The following is a 17,812-nucleotide window of genomic DNA, read 5'->3' as shown; positions in this document are numbered from 1 at the left end:
ATCTACTCCGTACAAAACACCGACTCAATTAAATTTGTCAATTCGACCTACACCAGCCCCCCAAACACACAATGTCTCTCACCGCACGTACAGCGACCATCTCCCGGGCGACCAACGAGACCAAAATCCAAATCTCCCTCTCCCTCGACGGCGGCGTCCTCCCACCCTACGAACCCTCAACCCACTTCCCCGCCCCAACAGACCCCAAAGAAGCCGAAGCCTCCAAGAAAGGCATTGTGCCACCCAAGGAAGCCAGCCATGCGACCCAATTCACCCCGACCCAGCAAATCACCATCAGCACCGGTATCGGATTCCTGGACCACATGCTGCACGCGCTCGCCAAGCACGGCGGGATGAGTCTTGCAGTTCGCGCGAAGGGTGATTTGTACAGTGAGTTCCCCTGCACACCGTACATGGAATAAACCATAAAGCCTACAATATAAAATACCAATACTAACCCAAACCAGTCGACGACCACCACACAACAGAAGACACCTTCCTCGCCCTCGGCGAAGCCTTCACACTAGCCCTAGGCGCCCGACAATCGCTAGAGCGCTTCGGTCGCGGCGACGCACCCCTCGACGAGGCCCTCTCATGGGCCGTGATTGACCTGTCCAGCCGACCCTGGGCTGTTATCAACCTCGGCTTCAAGCGCGAGAAGATCGGCGATTTGAGCACGGAGATGATCACGCATGGATTGCAGAGCTTTGCACAGGCTGCGGGCGTTACGTTGCATGTTGGTTGCACTTATGGTGATAATGACCACCACCGTGCGGAGAGTGCGTTTAAGGCGCTTGCTGTTGCTATTCGCAATGCTTGTAAGCGGAGAGTTGCCGGTGATGTTGGTGCTGGGGATGTTGTTAGTACTAAGGGTGTTTTGTAAGGGATTGTTTGGATATAAACTATAAAAGTGTTATGAATTGAGATGAGATGGATATACGGAGTGGAGTACAAAGTGATGGTTTACTTATTGCATAGTATTATTACCCATTATAGAGTGGTGCAGTCGTATGGCTGGCTATGAAATGAAAAATTAAATGTAATGAGATTGGGGGTTTAAATAAAACTTCATTTTTATTGTATACTATATTCCCATAATCCATCAATCATCAATATCAAAAGTCAAGTAACCAACCCGGCAAACACAGTACTCAACGCCAACACCGAAGAACCAGCTCCGAGAACCCAACAAACCAAACCAAAACACAAATGATCATAACCCCCAAATCCCAAACCCTAACCCCAAAACTATCACCAAAAAACAATCAAAATCTAAACACCAATAGCCTTGACAGCCCTCTCCCAATAAACCTTCCTCTCATCCGTAACAGAAGTCCCCACACAATCCGAGATAAACCTCTGCCAACCCGTCTCCGACCCATCAGCAAGGGCACTCCGCACCTCCTTCGAACATTGGGTAGTAAGGAACCAAGCCCCAGACCCAAAGTCCGTTGCGCCGTTGCCGCGCAGGAGATCAAGTAGATCTGCAGGACTGTTGCTGACGGCAGGGAGTTTATCTTTCAGGTCAGGCAGGGAAGAGGCGTATTTTTTGTTGAAGGATGGGGATTGCATGTTTCGTGCTGGAAGGATAATATTGTTAGTATTATGTATATGGTATATGGATGTTGCAAAAGAGTTAGGGCTGGGGTTGGGTAGTTACGTACTGCCCTGCCCAGCAACGCCAGGGAAATGATTCTTATTATATTTGAAATCATCACTTTCAAATGCCATCAGACTAATGATAGCAGCTTGCTCTGCTTTCGAGGTGACTTTGTATGTATCGAAAGATTGGGAGGTGAATTTTGCTGCTTGTTTTGCTGTTGCGCATTCGCCTTCTGCTGGGGCGTCTGTGCAGGATTTGGATGTCGGGGCGATGGTGATGATTTGGGATTCTGTTAGGGCTGTGTCGCGGACGAAGAGGGATGGGAGGGGTGATGCGGTTGTTTGGATTGTGAGAGTTAGGGTTAGGGAGAGGAGGAGGGTTTGGAGATGCATTTTGGTGATTTGTGATTTTGGATTGAGGTAGAAGAAATAAGAAGGATGGGTGATAAGTCAGTAGATGACTATAGCATGTAGGATCCAGGAGCCGAAAGTCAAGTATGAATGGATGGTTGTTATAGATGGATAGTATAGGCAATGATCTTGGTTCTGTACTTGGAGTGAAGAGCAGCACAGCAGGTCATTTTTATAAGTCCTCGAACATGTCTGTCAGAGGCACAGGGGACATTAAAGAAGGGCTTGCATTGTCCAAGGCAGCTGGGACATACAAAGGGGAGGCGGCGGTAAGATACCCCCCGTTAGTATGTACATTGTAGACTAGACGCGGAGAATGCTAGTGAAGTATGTGGTGGCCAATATCAAGGAAGAACACCAAATGAGGTATTTACTTCAAACAAAAGCACATGCTACGTAGTATACTATTTTTAAAAAGACCCAAGCCGTAGACTTGATAGGACGAGTTTGAAAGCTTGTCGATGTGGTGATGCAAGGCACGGTGTTATCATTGGAGGGAGAAATTAGGGTTTCAGGATTGGTGTTTGGGATTGGTATCAGATTCCCAGGGGGTTTGAAGACACGATTACTTTGTACACAGACTATGATTCTGATTCTGTATACTCCGTACTTTGTAATGGATTTTATTGTCATAGTCAAAAGACCGTTGTTGATTCATAATTCTCCCCGGAGATATCTGATCCGAGTGCATAAAAACATGTCCATATCATTTCACTGTCTCCCGAGAAGCGAAATCTAACTTGTTTACAAATCAATAGAGAAAAATAATAATTAAAAAAAGGGGGGACAGTGAAACAGAAGTAAGACGCAGACACCGAGGGTGTCTGCGCACATGTCCAAAAGCAAACCCAATTGCTCCAGGTGAACATTCAATCCCGGATCCCGTCACAGGATTGAGACACCATGCATAATGCGCTCCTAAACACAGAAAGAAAGAGCAAAACTTGTAAATAAATGCCGATGCAGAGATCATGTCCGAGGCCGTATCGTTACAGACAAATACACAAGCTGTAAAATGGCGAAGTTGCGAGTCGAGAAGTCAATCTCTAGATCTCTAGTCATCGCGACGTCCAAGTTCGTATGAGGTCTCTGTGACCCCGCCCGCCTCTTCGTCTTCTTTGAAGCTGACGCGTCGCAGAATTGTCGGGACGGAGAGTCGTGAGCGTCGTGTTGGCGATGTGGAAAGTCGTGACGGGTTGATGAGGCTAGGCACTTTAGTGTAGCGGTAGCGGTACTTGGCTCCGAGGAGCATGACACGTCCGTAGCTCCACCAGAGGCAGAATCCAACGACTCCGGCGAGGAGGAAGCCGCAAACTGTGAGGAAGACCCAATGTTGACCCATCTGCGAGATATTAGCATTGTTCGGAATATTCGATACTAAAGTTTTGTCACTTACCCAGAAGATCAAGTGCGCATCCTTGCCGTGCCAGCTGTTACCCCGGTGGTGGGTGAAGAAGCTCCAAGAGAACTTGTTGTACTCGTCCTGCATGAGAATGCGCACGCGCCCAGCCTCACTGGGTCCATCGCGCATATACTCTTTCCAGATGACAGACAAGAACAGCGGTCCGGTCGAGTACATGACGGTGATATATGGGAGGAGCCAGTGGCGGTCGTACTGTTGCAGCACTTCGATCGTACGGAGGAAGAATGGGTGCTGTGGTACTGAGCCCATAGCGTCATTGGAGATACCGGTGGGTGCGGTACGGCGTACCCAAGCGGGATAAGCTAGGAGAGGGTCCAAGCGACGGTTGCAGCCCTAATTGATATTAGAAACGAAACACCACGGTCTCTCGGAGGGTATACTCACGTCGTCGAGGTCAATGTATGTTCCACCGAAGTGCGCGAGAATGAAGTATCGAATAGAATCCGCGCGTTGAATAGGATAACTGTAACCATCGAATGTGTCCAAGAACCAAGGGTATTCGGCGGCGATAAAGTCTCGCGATTTCTCATTTGTCCATAGCTACCGACATATGTTAGAAGCCTTGAATTGAACAGATCGGGTGGGGGCCATGGACGTACAATATATTCATAATCCGGGTGCAGGTCAATGCAACTCTGTTGCGCTTCAACCCAGACCTCTGGAATGGTCTCGTTCTTGTATGTTTGGTGAATGATCTTCGGAATGATCTGGGGTCGTTGCTCGATCAGGCTCGAATTCGGCGAGGGCAGCTCCGCACGGTGTATAGCGTCGGCGGCGGCATCTTCAACTAGTAGCGCCAGAAGCGTCGAGACACTGCGGACGAGCAACGAGAGAATGAGGAGGTTGACGAGGAGGAAGATCAAAAGACCGCGCCGCATGATGAAGGCGAAGGCGACGGAGACAAAGGATTAGATAGGAGAAGCGTGACCAATTGAACCCCAGCTATTCGTTTTTATGTCGTAAGAGTAAAGTCGTGTTAAGAGTGTTCAGACCCTGAGGCCGTTTGATATGTTGAAACTGTACGAAAATGCGGTCATAAGAATCTGGTAAAATGATAAAAAGGAACGAGAAAAGAGTATTTAAAAAAAAGGGGAGACTATTTCACGATAATAAGGAGTGACGGGAGTGGGGAGAGAGACTAAAGCTAAAGAAGGAAAGGAGAGACCTCGGGAGCGTTTAAAAAATGGAAATTCTGAGGCAAAAAAATTCAAATAAAAAAAAGGGAAAAAGAGGGAAGGTGACGAAGGGAAAAAGTCAAGAGAATACGACAGCCTAAGGTTGGGGGCAAGGGAAACAGGTTGAGCACATTTTAAGGAGGCTGAGCTACAGAGAGGGGTGGCTGTGGTTCCAAGATTAGGCCGGCCTGATTATCTTTTGATTGGTGCATTCACAGTGGGGCGACAAAGGGGAATTAATTTAACCTTTTCCTTTTTTCAATGGAAATACCAATCTGGTATGGATATAGTGGTGAGGGTTGGCTGAAATGTAGCATTACTTAGATCGCATCTGGAATTATTATCTATATAATATAATAGAAGCTACATATATAACCATTGGAACTATCTATGAAGGTATAACTCTCAACGTCGCTAAAATAATCTAAGTTTGGCGCAAGGACTCGTCATAGTATTGTAAAGATACAGTCGTGGGGAAAAATCCCCACGCCAACGTGAGAACGGTGTATTAAACTAATCCTATTTAGGCATGTACTCTACCGTACCTTTCTCGACCTCGGGAGGCTAGTGGTAGTCTGCATCTACTAGTTCCGAGGTCTATGACCTAGGTAGGGTTTACTGGTTGAATAACGGAGCACGAAAGGTTAAACTATAATGACCCTATTTTATACTTTGGACTCCATTATACATATTCAGTGTGCAGTGCCTTTTTTTTACAGGGTACAACCATGTACATTGTAGGTTGTACATGTATTTTCACTACCGCCACGATTGTGGCGTGAATTGCACACGTAGGCCTTTGATAAGAACAATTTAGTGTATGACACTATAAGTGGCAGAGTATAATTTATATGAGTCCAATCCCACGCGTAAAAAGAAAGAACCAAGCCTTGGACATCTTGGCCACAGACTCGGCCAAGGTTATTGCCAACACGAGAGGTAGGGATTGGCACCGATTTGCCAAGTGAACCGCCACTGTGTGCCACAGCACAGGAGCGTGCACGGGGCAATTCAAGGTCTCCATCACCCCCCATTATTATTGAATTGGCCTGGATAACCGTATTCGTACTTCTCGGTAATTCGAATATTATGTTTTGTTGGTGGATACATTTCTACATATAGTGTATGGAATGGATATGGAAAAGTGCAATTGGAACATTTCCAACCAATGAAATCCTTGAATTAATTCCATCCCAATGCAGTGGCAGATGGACATACCCATTCCCATGGGAACTGTCATCCCCCACTTGACCCTCCCCTCCATTGACCTCTGTGGTACAAAAAGGTCCCATCCACTCAGCGAACCCACCAATAACCCACGGTTCACCACGTTGTATCTCGATTCCCTTGATTAACTCTGTTGCCTATCACTCGTCATAAACCAGCTTCTCCGGGTTTCCATTTTAAGATGTGACGTGGGTGATTCTTTAATTTCAATATTGGAATATACTAGCTCACTTCTAATACCCGCTGTGAAAGTACAAGCATTGCGCAGATCGCCTGCCGTGCCATGTTTATTAGCGGGATGTGGGCGCTAACGGTGAATTACTCCTTTAGTCCAAAATCTGATATTCATTCGCATTGCGCGCCTAACATATGTCCATACTCTATGCTTATCTGCCTAACTGTATAGATGCATAGGTTATCAAGGTGAGACATGTGTAGCAATTATACATGTACGGGGTACTCCGTACCATACAGCCATTTACCGAGAAATTCGCAACTCTTGCTTAGCTAGGCAGGTAGTGCCCGGGGCCTTAATTAAAAGCGCTGCATATCACCATATTGGTTTGTACTGAAATATGGGGCCAAGACCTGAAATGCATGGGGCGCTGGGCGCCGTAAATATACGATGTACGATTTACCATTTACCATTATCTTGTTGCCTCGTGTCAGATTTGATCTGACGTCCTCTAGATCGTCTTACAACAGCCCTTTCTAATAATAATCGAGTACTTTACATAATGTGAGATGACTAGGCTGACTACATACAAGAATAGTCGCCCGCTTATGCTGCCTTGTGATGTCTTTTCGGTGGTCTTTGGATGCGCGTATACGAAGGTAGTAAAAGAATACTTTGTGCAAGACGCTTTGCTAGGTATAACCTTTGATGTACATTGTATTATGCTGCCTAGTTATCTGTTGAGACTGCCTATGCATACATATGCAAGATCGAGCACAGCCCTATACTAAACTTGGCATGTCCAAACACAGTATCATCATGCGCCTCCCTGTGTTCTGTAAGGTATTTTGATAGTGGCTGGTAATGTATGCAATCCGACGGTGTTGGTGTACTTTATTTTACTTTAATGCATGTGAACGTAAACAAACGGGGGTTGGTGCATTTGAGTTTATTACCTCGAGGGACAGAGCGAAGTCAAATACTCTCTCGGACTTTGGGTTGAAGGTCATAGCGAGCGTTTGATACATGTCGTCATCTTAAGGTCTACGTCTGCATGCAGCTCTAACTGGTATAACAGTACGGAGTAAAAAGAAAATAATAATTCGGGTATCTATGACTATTCCAATGTAAACACATATGCACGCTCTTGTAAACACAAACGAAACCAAAGTCCTAGTCCTTGCTTCTTTTAGATAGATCACATGGAGACTGTGCCAAGGGGCAACATCCCACATCATCAGAAAAAAGGGAGCTACTCCGGACAGATCTCTCGCTAGTCTCCGTCATACCACTTTTGACACAGCTCTAATGTGGCCTGTTTCACCTCTCACCCAGTATCTCACCAAGTATCTCGTGAAAAACTCGCCGAATGATGTCGAATGCTCTCATCCGGCGTGATGTAGATGAAAAGCGTCAAGATACTCGCTGGCGTCCAATTTTGCCCCTCCCCTGCACGGCTCACAGTTTTGATATCAATGGCTCAAAGCTAGCCTTGAGCAGAGATCAAGGCCAGAATCGGACCCATTGCACCATTGGCTCTACTTATACCAGCGAGATCTCTTTCAAATGCGGTCTATTTTCAATTTCCGTTCGATGCCACAAGGAACCTCGAGATTCCATTCCGGAAAAGCGATTGATCAATAAAAAGAATATGGTTCACCGAACCTCAGGCGCCGCCGCAGCCGCAAACTCACGGTTCACAGCCGCACCCGTCGTACGCTCGCTTGGGCTAGGCGCAGGCTCAAACAGACGGACCCACCAACGAGGCGGGTCAAACGGACGGTGACCATCATGCAGGGGCGGGTAAACATCGTTGAAGAAGTACCAGATATGACCGACAACAACGCCGAGCATTTCATCCTTCGGTACGATCTTATGCACGATAACACTGAATCCCATCAGCACCCAGGGTAGGTAGGGAGCGGTGAAGACCAGCAGGCCCAACAAACTGAGCCGGGTGTCTGGGTTACGCCGGGCCCAGATGTAGACCAGGCTGGATGAAAGTGCGCTTCCCAGGAAGGGTATTGAGAGGAAAGGTGAGATGATGAGGAGAGACGTCATGGCGTAGAAGATCAACCATGCGAAGTGGGCCGGGGAGCGGCCGGATGTTTCTTCCAGAAGACGGGAGTAGCGCTGCAGGAAGAAGACATGGAATAATAAGTCGAGATTGAGGGGCCCGAAATAGAGGAATGTCGTGAGGAGTCGCCAGTACTGCGATTTAACGTAGACCGAGCGGAAGCTGTAGAACAGCTGGAATGGGGTCACGATGTTGCACTGCACCAAGACTGAGGTTGCGACGGTTGCTACAGTCCACCACCGAGTGACCGGTGGCATCTCATAGAACCATTGTTCGAGGGGAAACTGGCCTGGTTGCCCGTTGTTCTCCCAGAGAGCAGCCATGATGTGGGGGGTATGTTGTAACTTCTAATGGGGACGGGGAATCAGAGAGAAGCGGGAGTCAGGGCGGATGATCAGCACGAGCACTGAGAGCTCTCTCCAAAGTGCCTCCGGGGTATATTCAACTTATGACGGAGATAAGACCAGGTAGGCCAGTTTATCGTCACGTGCCTAGACACGAGACGCGTGTTTACGTGAGAATCACGGGGGCTGGGACGACGCTAAGGCCCGAATAGTTCATATTGACAGCTTCGCCCAGCCTTCCCTTCGCAACAAAGGACTGTCCAATTATTAGCACATAGGATTTTAATCCCAATCCCTTTGCTTGAATCTCGTGTGCAAGCCTAAATCTCCTCGATACTCGGACACAGTTCCTGCAAGGGACAATCTCGACACAAACACGGCAATTCGCAGGACACTGGTTGCTAGGCGATAAACCTCCCAATTGACGCTTTCCACCACCCCACTACCCAAAAAAAAGCCACGCGCGTTCCTCCTCTACCACAATGCCACCTAAAATGGCCCGAAAGACAGCACCGGGCAGCGCACAAAAAGGCAAAGTGCGCAAGACAGCCGCCGGCGGAGGTGGAACACCAACCAAAGCAAGCAAAACGAAGGGAGGAAAGCAATTAACAGTCGCAAAGACCAACACCGACGTCCAACGTACGTTCTACCTTCCTCCTCCCACCACCACAATAAGCGCCTTAGACTATTCTACTTGCGCAATTCCTATTCAACCCCCCATTCTAACAACCCCCTAGCCGGAGACCCAACCCCTACAGGCCGCCGGCGCCGCTACAAGCCCGGCACCGTCGCATTGAAAGAAATCCGCCGCTACCAACGTTCCTACGACCTCCTCATTGCCAAACTACCCTTCGCACGCTTAGTCCGCGAAGTAGCACTCGATCTCCTCCCCGCGGACGTCGGCGCCGAGTTGCGCTGGCAGTCGCATGCTATCCAAGCTCTGCAAGAAGCCGCTGAGGCTTTCCTTGTTCATCTATTCGAGGATACGAATCTCTGCGCGCTGCATGCGAAGCGCGTTACTATTATGCAGAAGGATATCCAGCTTGCGCGGAGAATTCGCGGTGTTTGGGCTGGGCTTGGTTGAGCTGTTTTGTTATTGAGTGTTTCGATTTTTGCGGCTTTAATATTAATTTCGCGGTGTGAGGGTGGTCTTTTCTTCATCTGTGGGCGGATGAGCAGAGATGCCTCGGCGGACATTGCTGGCGTATTGTGGGTATGGAGTTGACTTCGGCGGTGCTGTTGTCCTTGTGTTTTTTGCGATGTTTCATCCAGCGAAAGCTGGTGGAGCTTGTGTCTGTGGACTGCAGGCTGGTTTATACCATAGTGTTTGTACATTATGCATGGATGTCGGGTGTTCATGTTCTTTTTTATAGGGAGCGAAACAATTCATGATCTTCCTAGGGTGTTGTGATGGACACGCCCTGAGCTGAATTCTATCAGTTTTCAAGTCGACGATTCCTACGTGTCGCTGGGTAAACTTCTCTGCTCAGGGCATCGAAAAAGGTATTTCTTGATTCGCCAATAACATCATTCACTGGCTCACATCCATAAAATATCAAACGCCTTCCCTGGTAGCCATCAAATGGTATCGAACAGTTCTGAAACAAACGCCAAAGGGAAAGACGGTAAAAAAACAAAAACAAAAAGGTATATCATGTTTATAGCAATAGAAAAAAGCCTATCAGGCTGAACGTCTCAGGCGGGGCGGAAGACCCGAGACCAAGCGTTGACCTTCCTCGCGGACGCTCTGCGCTTCCTCGCCCTTGCCCTGTCGCTCGAGAGTCTCAGCCAACATGTCGTCAGTGACACTCGCCCACATTCTGTCATTAGCTCGTTTAGCCATTGCACGACCGGCTCGAGCGCTTTTCTCAGCTTGCTCGCCGACCACGCCGCGGAAGTACTTCCAGCTCATGAATGTTAGGGTCATGCAGGTGATTTGGCTGTTGCTTATTGCGGTAGCGGACTGCAGGGCTTGCTGGAGGTACTGTTTTGTTTGAATGGTTGACTCGGAGTGAACGGTTGCGCAAACTAGGTAGTAGGCGGCTTGTATGTACTTGTTTGGACTGCTTTGGCAGAATGGTTCGAGGGTTGCTAGAACGGTGCTGAGCAGTGAGTGTGACGGGTGATTTGGATCACGGAGGATAAGGACTGTGTTGAGACCGGCGAGGATGCTCGTATCGCGACAGGGGTCATTGCGTCCTGTCTTGCTGGTAACGGGGTCTAGTGACAGAATCGGTGATTGGAATATGTCCAACGCGGCCTTGAGATCGCCAGTTGCTTGTGCGATAGTGCCGGCGGCATATTCCATCAGACATTCGATGGTGTCCGGGAGGTTCGAACCAAGCTCTTGGAAGACTTGTCGAAGGTCGTTGAGGGCCTGGCTGGCAAGATCCCAATCGGTTCGACCGCAGGCTAGGAAGACTCGTTGGAGGAGAAGGTTGCAGTAAAGGGACTGACGCCACTGAACCCGACGGTTGGCATTGACCATGGATTCTGAAATTTCCTGGGGGGCCTTGAAATTGCCTTGAACCATTCGAATCCCTTCCTCGAGATATTTCTCTGCTTTCCGGCCGTCATATGAGTTCTTGGCACTGAGCGTGATTGAGCTTAAGAAATAGCAAAGCGCATAAAGATCGTGCTGGGGAAGCCAGTTGAAACTGAGTAGCAACGTCCCATTATGAACCTGCAAGATGTCACCTGTGTCGATGGATGACGGCCCCGCAGATTTACCGTTGAGAGGGACCGAAAAGGATCCATCGGGACGCCAGTTGCTGTCGCTCAATGTTTCGTCCATCAAAGCCTGCATGACCTTCAGCTTCTGTCCAGATTGGTTGACGTCGTACTCTAGAAGACTGCAGCAGATATCGACCATTTGAATCAAGATTGTAAGTTGGGGTATATGCCGAAGTTCATCGTTCAGTTGATGACTTCGCGCGGCGGCCACGGCGCGCTGTGCCTGCTCGATAGAATCGGAATTTGTCGCTTGCTGCAAGTGTGCAAGTGATTCGATAACAGCCGCCATTGCAGAAACAGCCTTGTCCCCGTTACGGCTAGCCATGGCCGTGATTTTGTGGAGATGCTGTAACGCTTGCACAGAGTCTTGGTGTGACGGAGATGACAACGAGAGTGATACTCGAAGGAAACGAAATGCGTACTCCCATGCAGCATGACGGTACCTATAGTTATTAGCATCCTGTGGTCAAAAAGAGTGGAATGGCACATACGCTTCCACGTCCTGAATCATCCCATCGACCGCTTTCAAGGAAGCTTTGGGGTTACTCTTGTGGAGCATTCGTGCCAAGAGGTGCTGCATGCTGTATTTCAAGTCAAGCATACGGTTCTATAACAGTCAGATCAAAACAAATTCGCTATCAAGTTTGGGTTGACTAACTCGTTCACAAAGATCAATCTGCGTCAAGTTAGTGGCTATTTCTGGAAAATAGAAGGGGAACAAATACACACCCCTTTACTCAAGGCTGTTTCCGCTTCGATATCATTGTCAGTTTCCTCAAACAGTGTACGCGCATAGCGAAGTCTAACAAGAGCTTCTTTGCGAGGTTGCAATCGCCAGTTCTATCATATCATTTGTTTTAGCATGGGCGCAGAATTTTCTCCAATAGAGCATTTCACCAACCTTCAAGACAGCCTCCAAACAGCCTAATCCGGTAGCAACCAGCTTGTAATATTCCTCGACATCCGTCTCACGGGCGGTCAATGAGGTCGTTGTTCCACGCGCATGAGCAGCATTTAGATATTCATCGGCCAGGGACAACAGCAGAACTTGATAGTCGACTGGAGGCTTTGTAGACTTGGCAGGTGTGGGCTTCCCATGTTTTTCGACATTTGGCTGACTCGGCTGTCTCTTCTTTTCAATATGCTGTGGTTGAAGTTGCTTCTTCGGAGTTTGGGTTTGAATTTTTGCTTGGACGACTGGAGAAGGAGCTGGGATCATGACTTGCGGATTGGCATGTGGCACCGGCGATGGAGCAGGCTGGGGTCGTTTCGGCGTCGCAATAGGCGTAGAAGGTTTTTTCTGGGGCTCTACTTTGGGGGAGATCTTTGCTGGTGTGGGTTCGACTTTAATGATAGGATGTGCTTGTGGTGTATGAATCTTGGGTTTTCCTTGCTTGTTTTGGGTGTTTGGTTTGGGAGTAATCGGAGACGGGACAGGAGCAACATGAACAGACATGACTGGCGGAGGAGGTGGCAAAGCAGCCAGTGGTATTTGGGAAGGACTAGTACTCGGGACGAAGGGCGGTTCCCCATACTGAGGAGAGAGTTGTGTGTATCGGGATCGCGGAGCAGTAGGCAGAGGTTGTTGTACAAACAATTGAGCCGGATTGACAAACTGATGTTGAAGCTCTTCTTGTTGTATTTGCGGCGGAGGCGCAGGTGGGGGGGGAGGCGGCTGAGGTGGAGGGGGGGATTGTAGTTGAGGGAGAAGTTGTGGTCCTGGCTGTTGTTGCCCTGGCTGTGGCCGTGGTTGGAGAGCCTGTGGTGGTAAATGGAGCGGCTGCTGCGGGGGAGTTTGCGGCGGAGGACGCGTTTGCTGCTGCCGCTGTTGCTGTTGCTGCTGTTGTTGCTGTGGCTGTGGAGTATATGTCGATGGGTATGAATATGGTGTCATAGCCGAAGGATACATTACTGGCTTGCCATAGTTATCGTATGGGGGCGGAGGACCGGCATTATTGTACAGTATCGGCGGGGGGATTTGCCCGTGTTGATACTGCGGCGGCGGTATATAATGCGGGTATTGGCCGTGACCAGGTGGTGGGAAGCTCATCGCCCCGAGATACAGACGATACTCGTATAAATCGAGTATGAAATCGAATGCGCGAGATGGTGAGCGTGGATCTTCGTGTCGGTCCGGAGAAACCCCAGGGCGGTCAGCTGATAAGGGATGTTGCGACTCTTCTCCATCGAGGCACCTGTATACTTCCTGTTATACTTCCTGTCTAAGTTAGTTAGTTACATGTTAGTTACATCTCAAAAATTATGGAAGAATCGTCTGATCGTTTACAATTTTGTTTTGGGCTGTGTTGGCGGCCAATGAGGCACTTGGATCAACGAAAAAATATATACAAAGGACTATAACAAAGGATCTTACAAAAGATGTCAAATTAAGAGGCACCAAGGTGGCCTTCACTTCTTGTCTGGATGATTGAATTATGTAATAATATGCCTAGATACCTGATGCTAACAAAAGACAAATCTAACCCGCTGAAACGACACTCACTATACAAATATATACCGACAAAATTCGTCAACGAGAGAGGAAATGAACCCCAATTGGTCCACCAACTCCTTATAATATTCCCAAAGCCCCCAAGGCCTCCCTTGCAGCTGAACAAATCCGTTAAACCATGTTGATGTATGTGTAAAGTTGGTTGATGGGTGAGTTACCTATCCCAGAATCGATAATTTCCTGTTCTATACTTGGCGCGAATGAGAGCGCTGGATGTTCGCGCACTGTCCAAGGACACAACTCGTTGCAGTTTTCAACACTGACTGAAGGTTCGGCTGGATGGATTCTTTGTGCTCCCCAAGCCGGATCAGGAGCTGGACCCGTCCCTCCAAGGCTTCTTTGGGTCCAGAATGTATATGTCGCTTTCCCAGATTTTTCATAGTGGAATGGTGATTTTCGTGGACATGTCAGCGTTGTGTCACAAGCACTGCAGACTGATATACGCTTGCAAGATGAACAGCAAGAGTCGAAGAGGCGACATATAGTGGTTTGGTGGACGCTTGAGAGCCACAGGTCGACTGATCGATGTGCACACCCAAAGCGTGGTGTCATATAATCTTCCTTGCCAACTTGGCCCGACTCCGTGGTGAGTTCGTATTCCGTGCGAACAACCAACTGGTTTTCGGCATTGATTTCTGGGAATAGAGATGTCTTCAGTTCGGTTGGGCCATACTGCTCGGTGCATGTATGCCAGCAGTAGCGGTCCTCAACGGCGCTCCCGAAGTTTAATTTCAGTGGTTGCAGTGCTACCTGCCGCACTCGAACATAGTCCGCGAGATCGAGTTTATCGCGGAAAGTTAATTTCTTGCATGGGCACAGGTCGACAACCCCTGCTAACTCTCCAACATTGCATGTTCGATTCTCTGGTTTCCGCCTCAGCTCTCTGGATGAGAATGCGGCTCTAGGGTGGAGTTTCAAGCACTTGGAGCATAGTTTCCAGCGGGAGTTTTCCAACAAGTTGAGGAATGACCACCGGGGAGTGACAAAGTTGTGTGCATTGCGGTAATGGTGGAATAGCGGGGCAAAGTCACGACTGAATCGGAGAGATTTTGAGAGGAGGATCTCTCCGGAGATTGCGAACATGCGCTTGTTGGTCAGCGCAAGCGCAGCCTCCGGCAGCACTGTCAGATGGGATATGATCTCCAACAACAGCTCGGTGGGTAATTCCATTAGGCGGCAACGGCCAAGGCCATCCTCTTGTTGCTTCTTCGCTCGTCCCGGGGACCAGGCTCTCATTTTGATCATAGTTGTCTTAAACTTCTCTGTGGCGCGGTGTAGACGATCGGACATGTCGGACGAGGACTTTCTTATTAAAGTCATGGGTGCTTGGATCTCAGGTAGTTCAAAGATGTTTGATGACCAGGCCTCATGAGATATTTGTGAATCAACAATATGTATAGTGGCGCTTCGACTGTTACTATCATGTTGTAGTAGAGATCAAACGCATCGTGTGACGAACAGTGCTGCATCACCTTCAAAGGAAAAAGAGCGAAGGTATGGATCCTTTGACCTTGAAATAGTCTGCTGGAAGATAAAGGTTCCCGGAAACGGACCATGGGACTGGGTCACAAAAAGATGGGTGTTAATGCTATCAGCATTACATATTACATATAAAGAAGAAGAGGTACTGATCATTAGTGGCCCAGTCCGTTCTTTGTCTGATGATCTATATGCAGAACACCGGATATTTCAACATTTTAACCCTACATTTATCTTGGTCAATTTTAAGAAGGACATTGCTATTGTCGGAAGACATGGGGATTTCTCCCTTTGCTTGACGCCGGAAGTGAGTTTAGGGCTTCCGCATGCGGAAATCAGATTGCCGCATTTGGCATCATATCATCATCACTTCATATTCGGTGGAATGTCCCCGACTTTTCCCAACTGCACTAGATAAGGTGTGTTTCCTGCATCAAATCCGAGCTCAGGCCTTGCACGCGCTATGACATCGTCAACTGACCTCTGGCGTATGACAAAAACGCCCGCATGTTATCAGGTGTGCCCGTGCAACCTGGGTTGGAGCCCCTCATGTTGATGACTAAGCCAACATTAAGGCTCAACCTTGGAAATCACCTGATACACTATGCATAACTATGTGCATGACGTGAACAGGGATAAAAACAATCTTAGTCAGATTGAACCATGGGTTGAGGATCGGGGGCCTGGAAAATCTAAACATAACTTTTTTTTTTTGCCGAGGTCTGTTTCTGATATCGAGATTGTTATCTTGGATCCTTTGCATTTTGTATTTTCAAGCGTGATATTTTTCTTCTTTTCTTTCTCTGCATATAAGAGTTGAACGACATTCTTTGCGATATCGATTTGTCCATTTACTCGATTTCAACATTCTTTAGTGTTTAGATACCCCTCATGCTCGACATCATCTCAACGCTTCTGAATTCAATCCCCCTATCAGTCCTCTTATCTGGGTTGATTGCCATGGGTTTGATTTCATGGCTTCGTCCCAAGGGCTGCATAGCTTTCTATCACGCCAAGGACAATAAGTTGACATTGACCAAAGTTCCCGGCGCCACAGGCGCTAAAGAACAAACCACGTTCGTGGATGTCTGTCGGTCTGCAACACCAGAAACATGCAACTTAAACCCTTTATTGTTCAATGGGCACCTACAGACATGTTGGACTACTCTGAAATACGACAATGTTCCTGTTTACTACAAACGTAAAATGTTCGAGTCGGAAACCCCCGCATTCACGGGTCACTATGCCATGGATTTCGTGGTCGCACCGTACGAGATTCCTCAAGACCCGGAGCTTATTGACCAGGCGAGAAAGTATACCCAAAAGTCTGGTATGCCGCCGCGCACATCGTTCTTCTCTCAGGATGAATTTGCTGCGTTGCCCTCCGATGACGCTAAGCCCATGCTTGTGCTTCTTCACGGTCTGAGTGGTGGCTCCCATGAAGTATACCTACGGGAAGTCCTAGCACCGCTTGTCAAAGATGGCGCGTGGGAAGCATGTGTTGTCAACTCGAGAGGATGTGCGGAGACAAACATCAGTACCGGTGTTCTCTACAACGCCCGAGCTACCTGGGATGTTCGCCAGTCTGTGAAGTGGCTCAGGAAGCAGTTCCCCAATCGCCCTCTGTTCGGAATTGGCTTCTCACTCGGTGCCAACATCCTCACTAATGTATGTCGTCCCGAAAAGCTGACTATTTAGACCCCCCACTGACAAACTGTGTAGTATCTGGGAGAGGAAGGTGACGCCTGTCAATTGAAGGCAGCCGTGATTTGTGCGAGCCCGTGGAACTTGGATATTGGTTCTTTGATGTTGCAAAGCACCTGGATTGGGAAGGAGGTGTACAGCAGAACCATGGGAACAAGCATGAAGAAGCTTTTTGAGGCGTGAGTATCTGTCTGTTCGGCTGATGTGAAAAGTTGACTAACAATATGGAAAACAGACATGTTGATCAAGTGTCTACAAACCCTCGCATCGATGTTGATGCGATAAGAAAGATTACCTACCTCCATGAGTTCGACCGGTAAGAAGAACTCCTTCTGCCTGTCAAAACGAGTACCATTCTAACATGCAACAGAGCTCTGCAATGCCCGACCTGGGGCTACCCCACCGAGGGAGCGTATTACCGTGATGCTACTTCCACCGATTCCATGCTCGCTATCAGAATTCCTTTCCTTTGCGTTCAAGCAGAGGATGATCCTGTAAGTTATGGAAGCTTTTCATGTCAACCGTGAACACATCGCTGACTTTGCTAGATTGCTTGCCGGGAGGCTCTGCCCTACCAGGAAATGACCCAAACACCATATGGAGTCATGTTGACTACATCGTGGGGTGGCCATCTTGGCTGGTTCGAGCTCGGAGGATCCAGGTGGTTTGTCAAGCCGGTATGTATTTCCCAATTAACCACTGGCGTCCAAATACTAACCTTTCCTTCAGGTGGCAAACTTCTTGAACAAAATGGCAAGGGAAATCGACACTAATATCCCCGGTGTTGTCGAACACCCCGAAAGACTCCCTGGAAACATTGCCAGCCATCCTGGCGCCAACAAAAAGCCCGACCTGGCACCTAAGCCTGAATTCGTCTCGATGCGCCGCAAGCTCGCACTACCTTTAGGGCTGTAATCTGCCCTCAACTATTCCGCACTCCCAACCAACTG

General features: G+C 48.4%; 8 protein-coding genes across 8 annotated transcripts; 3 read left to right on the top strand and 5 right to left on the bottom strand.

Moving 5' to 3' along the window:
• Window positions 1-14: 14 nt before the first annotated feature.
• his3 (imidazoleglycerol-phosphate dehydratase HIS3) lies at window positions 15-944 on the top strand. The gene is made up of 2 exons (XM_040954402.2): window positions 15-390; window positions 468-944. Exons 1-2 carry the CDS (start codon window positions 72-74, stop codon window positions 881-883), a joined length of 735 nt encoding a protein of 244 aa, XP_040815255.1. The 5' UTR covers window positions 15-71; the 3' UTR covers window positions 884-944.
• Window positions 945-1,250: 306 nt separating this feature from the next.
• On the bottom strand, window positions 1,251-2,013 carry N7455_011542 (uncharacterized protein). The gene is made up of 2 exons (XM_040954426.2): window positions 1,665-2,013; window positions 1,251-1,580 (listed from the first exon to the last, which is right to left on the bottom strand). Exons 1-2 carry the CDS (start codon window positions 1,993-1,995, stop codon window positions 1,273-1,275), a joined length of 639 nt encoding a protein of 212 aa, XP_040815076.2. The 5' UTR covers window positions 1,996-2,013; the 3' UTR covers window positions 1,251-1,272.
• Window positions 2,014-2,794: 781 nt separating this feature from the next.
• N7455_011541 (glycosyltransferase family 32 protein) lies at window positions 2,795-4,644 on the bottom strand. Its single transcript, XM_040954373.2, has 4 exons — window positions 4,036-4,644; window positions 3,821-3,976; window positions 3,410-3,769; window positions 2,795-3,355 (listed from the first exon to the last, which is right to left on the bottom strand). Exons 1-4 carry the CDS (start codon window positions 4,312-4,314, stop codon window positions 3,068-3,070), a joined length of 1,083 nt encoding a protein of 360 aa, XP_040815191.1. The 5' UTR covers window positions 4,315-4,644; the 3' UTR covers window positions 2,795-3,067.
• A 3,025-nt stretch (window positions 4,645-7,669) lies between these two features.
• On the bottom strand, window positions 7,670-8,413 carry derA (putative ER-associated proteolytic system protein Der1; the record flags this gene model as incomplete). Its single annotated transcript, XM_040954463.2, has 1 exon — window positions 7,670-8,413. The coding sequence occupies one exon, from the start codon at window positions 8,411-8,413 to the stop codon at window positions 7,670-7,672; it is 744 nt and encodes a 247-aa protein (XP_040815246.1).
• A 503-nt stretch (window positions 8,414-8,916) lies between these two features.
• N7455_011539 (histone H3 family protein) lies at window positions 8,917-9,518 on the top strand (the record flags this gene model as incomplete). The annotated part of the gene is made up of 2 exons (XM_040954319.2): window positions 8,917-9,073; window positions 9,172-9,518. The coding sequence occupies 2 exons, from the start codon at window positions 8,917-8,919 to the stop codon at window positions 9,516-9,518; spliced, it is 504 nt and encodes a 167-aa protein (XP_040815240.2).
• A 597-nt stretch (window positions 9,519-10,115) lies between these two features.
• N7455_011538 (uncharacterized protein) lies at window positions 10,116-13,217 on the bottom strand (the record flags this gene model as incomplete). The annotated part of the gene is made up of 5 exons (XM_040954399.2): window positions 10,116-11,610; window positions 11,659-11,774; window positions 11,826-11,843; window positions 11,897-12,007; window positions 12,069-13,217. The coding sequence occupies 5 exons, from the start codon at window positions 13,215-13,217 to the stop codon at window positions 10,116-10,118; spliced, it is 2,889 nt and encodes a 962-aa protein (XP_040815144.2).
• Window positions 13,218-13,739: 522 nt separating this feature from the next.
• On the bottom strand, window positions 13,740-14,969 carry N7455_011537 (uncharacterized protein; the record flags this gene model as incomplete). The annotated part of the gene is made up of 2 exons (XM_040954288.2): window positions 13,740-13,777; window positions 13,838-14,969. 2 exons carry the CDS (start codon window positions 14,967-14,969, stop codon window positions 13,740-13,742), a joined length of 1,170 nt encoding a protein of 389 aa, XP_040815188.2.
• A 1,080-nt stretch (window positions 14,970-16,049) lies between these two features.
• On the top strand, window positions 16,050-17,777 carry N7455_011536 (putative hydrolase, alpha/beta fold family; the record flags this gene model as incomplete). The annotated part of the gene is made up of 6 exons (XM_040954442.2): window positions 16,050-16,826; window positions 16,881-17,041; window positions 17,098-17,178; window positions 17,233-17,356; window positions 17,411-17,539; window positions 17,592-17,777. The coding sequence occupies 6 exons, from the start codon at window positions 16,050-16,052 to the stop codon at window positions 17,775-17,777; spliced, it is 1,458 nt and encodes a 485-aa protein (XP_040815206.2).
• Between the last annotated feature and the right edge of the window lie 35 nt (window positions 17,778-17,812).

The sequence above is a fragment of the Penicillium solitum genome, assembly GCF_028829755.1.
Source record: "Penicillium solitum strain IBT 25940 chromosome Unknown utg000009l_segment0_segment0, whole genome shotgun sequence".
NCBI classification, from domain to species: Eukaryota; Fungi; Ascomycota; class Eurotiomycetes; order Eurotiales; family Aspergillaceae; genus Penicillium; species Penicillium solitum.
Note: the sequence above shows the minus strand (reverse complement) of the source record. Positions and strands in the feature narration are given on the sequence as shown.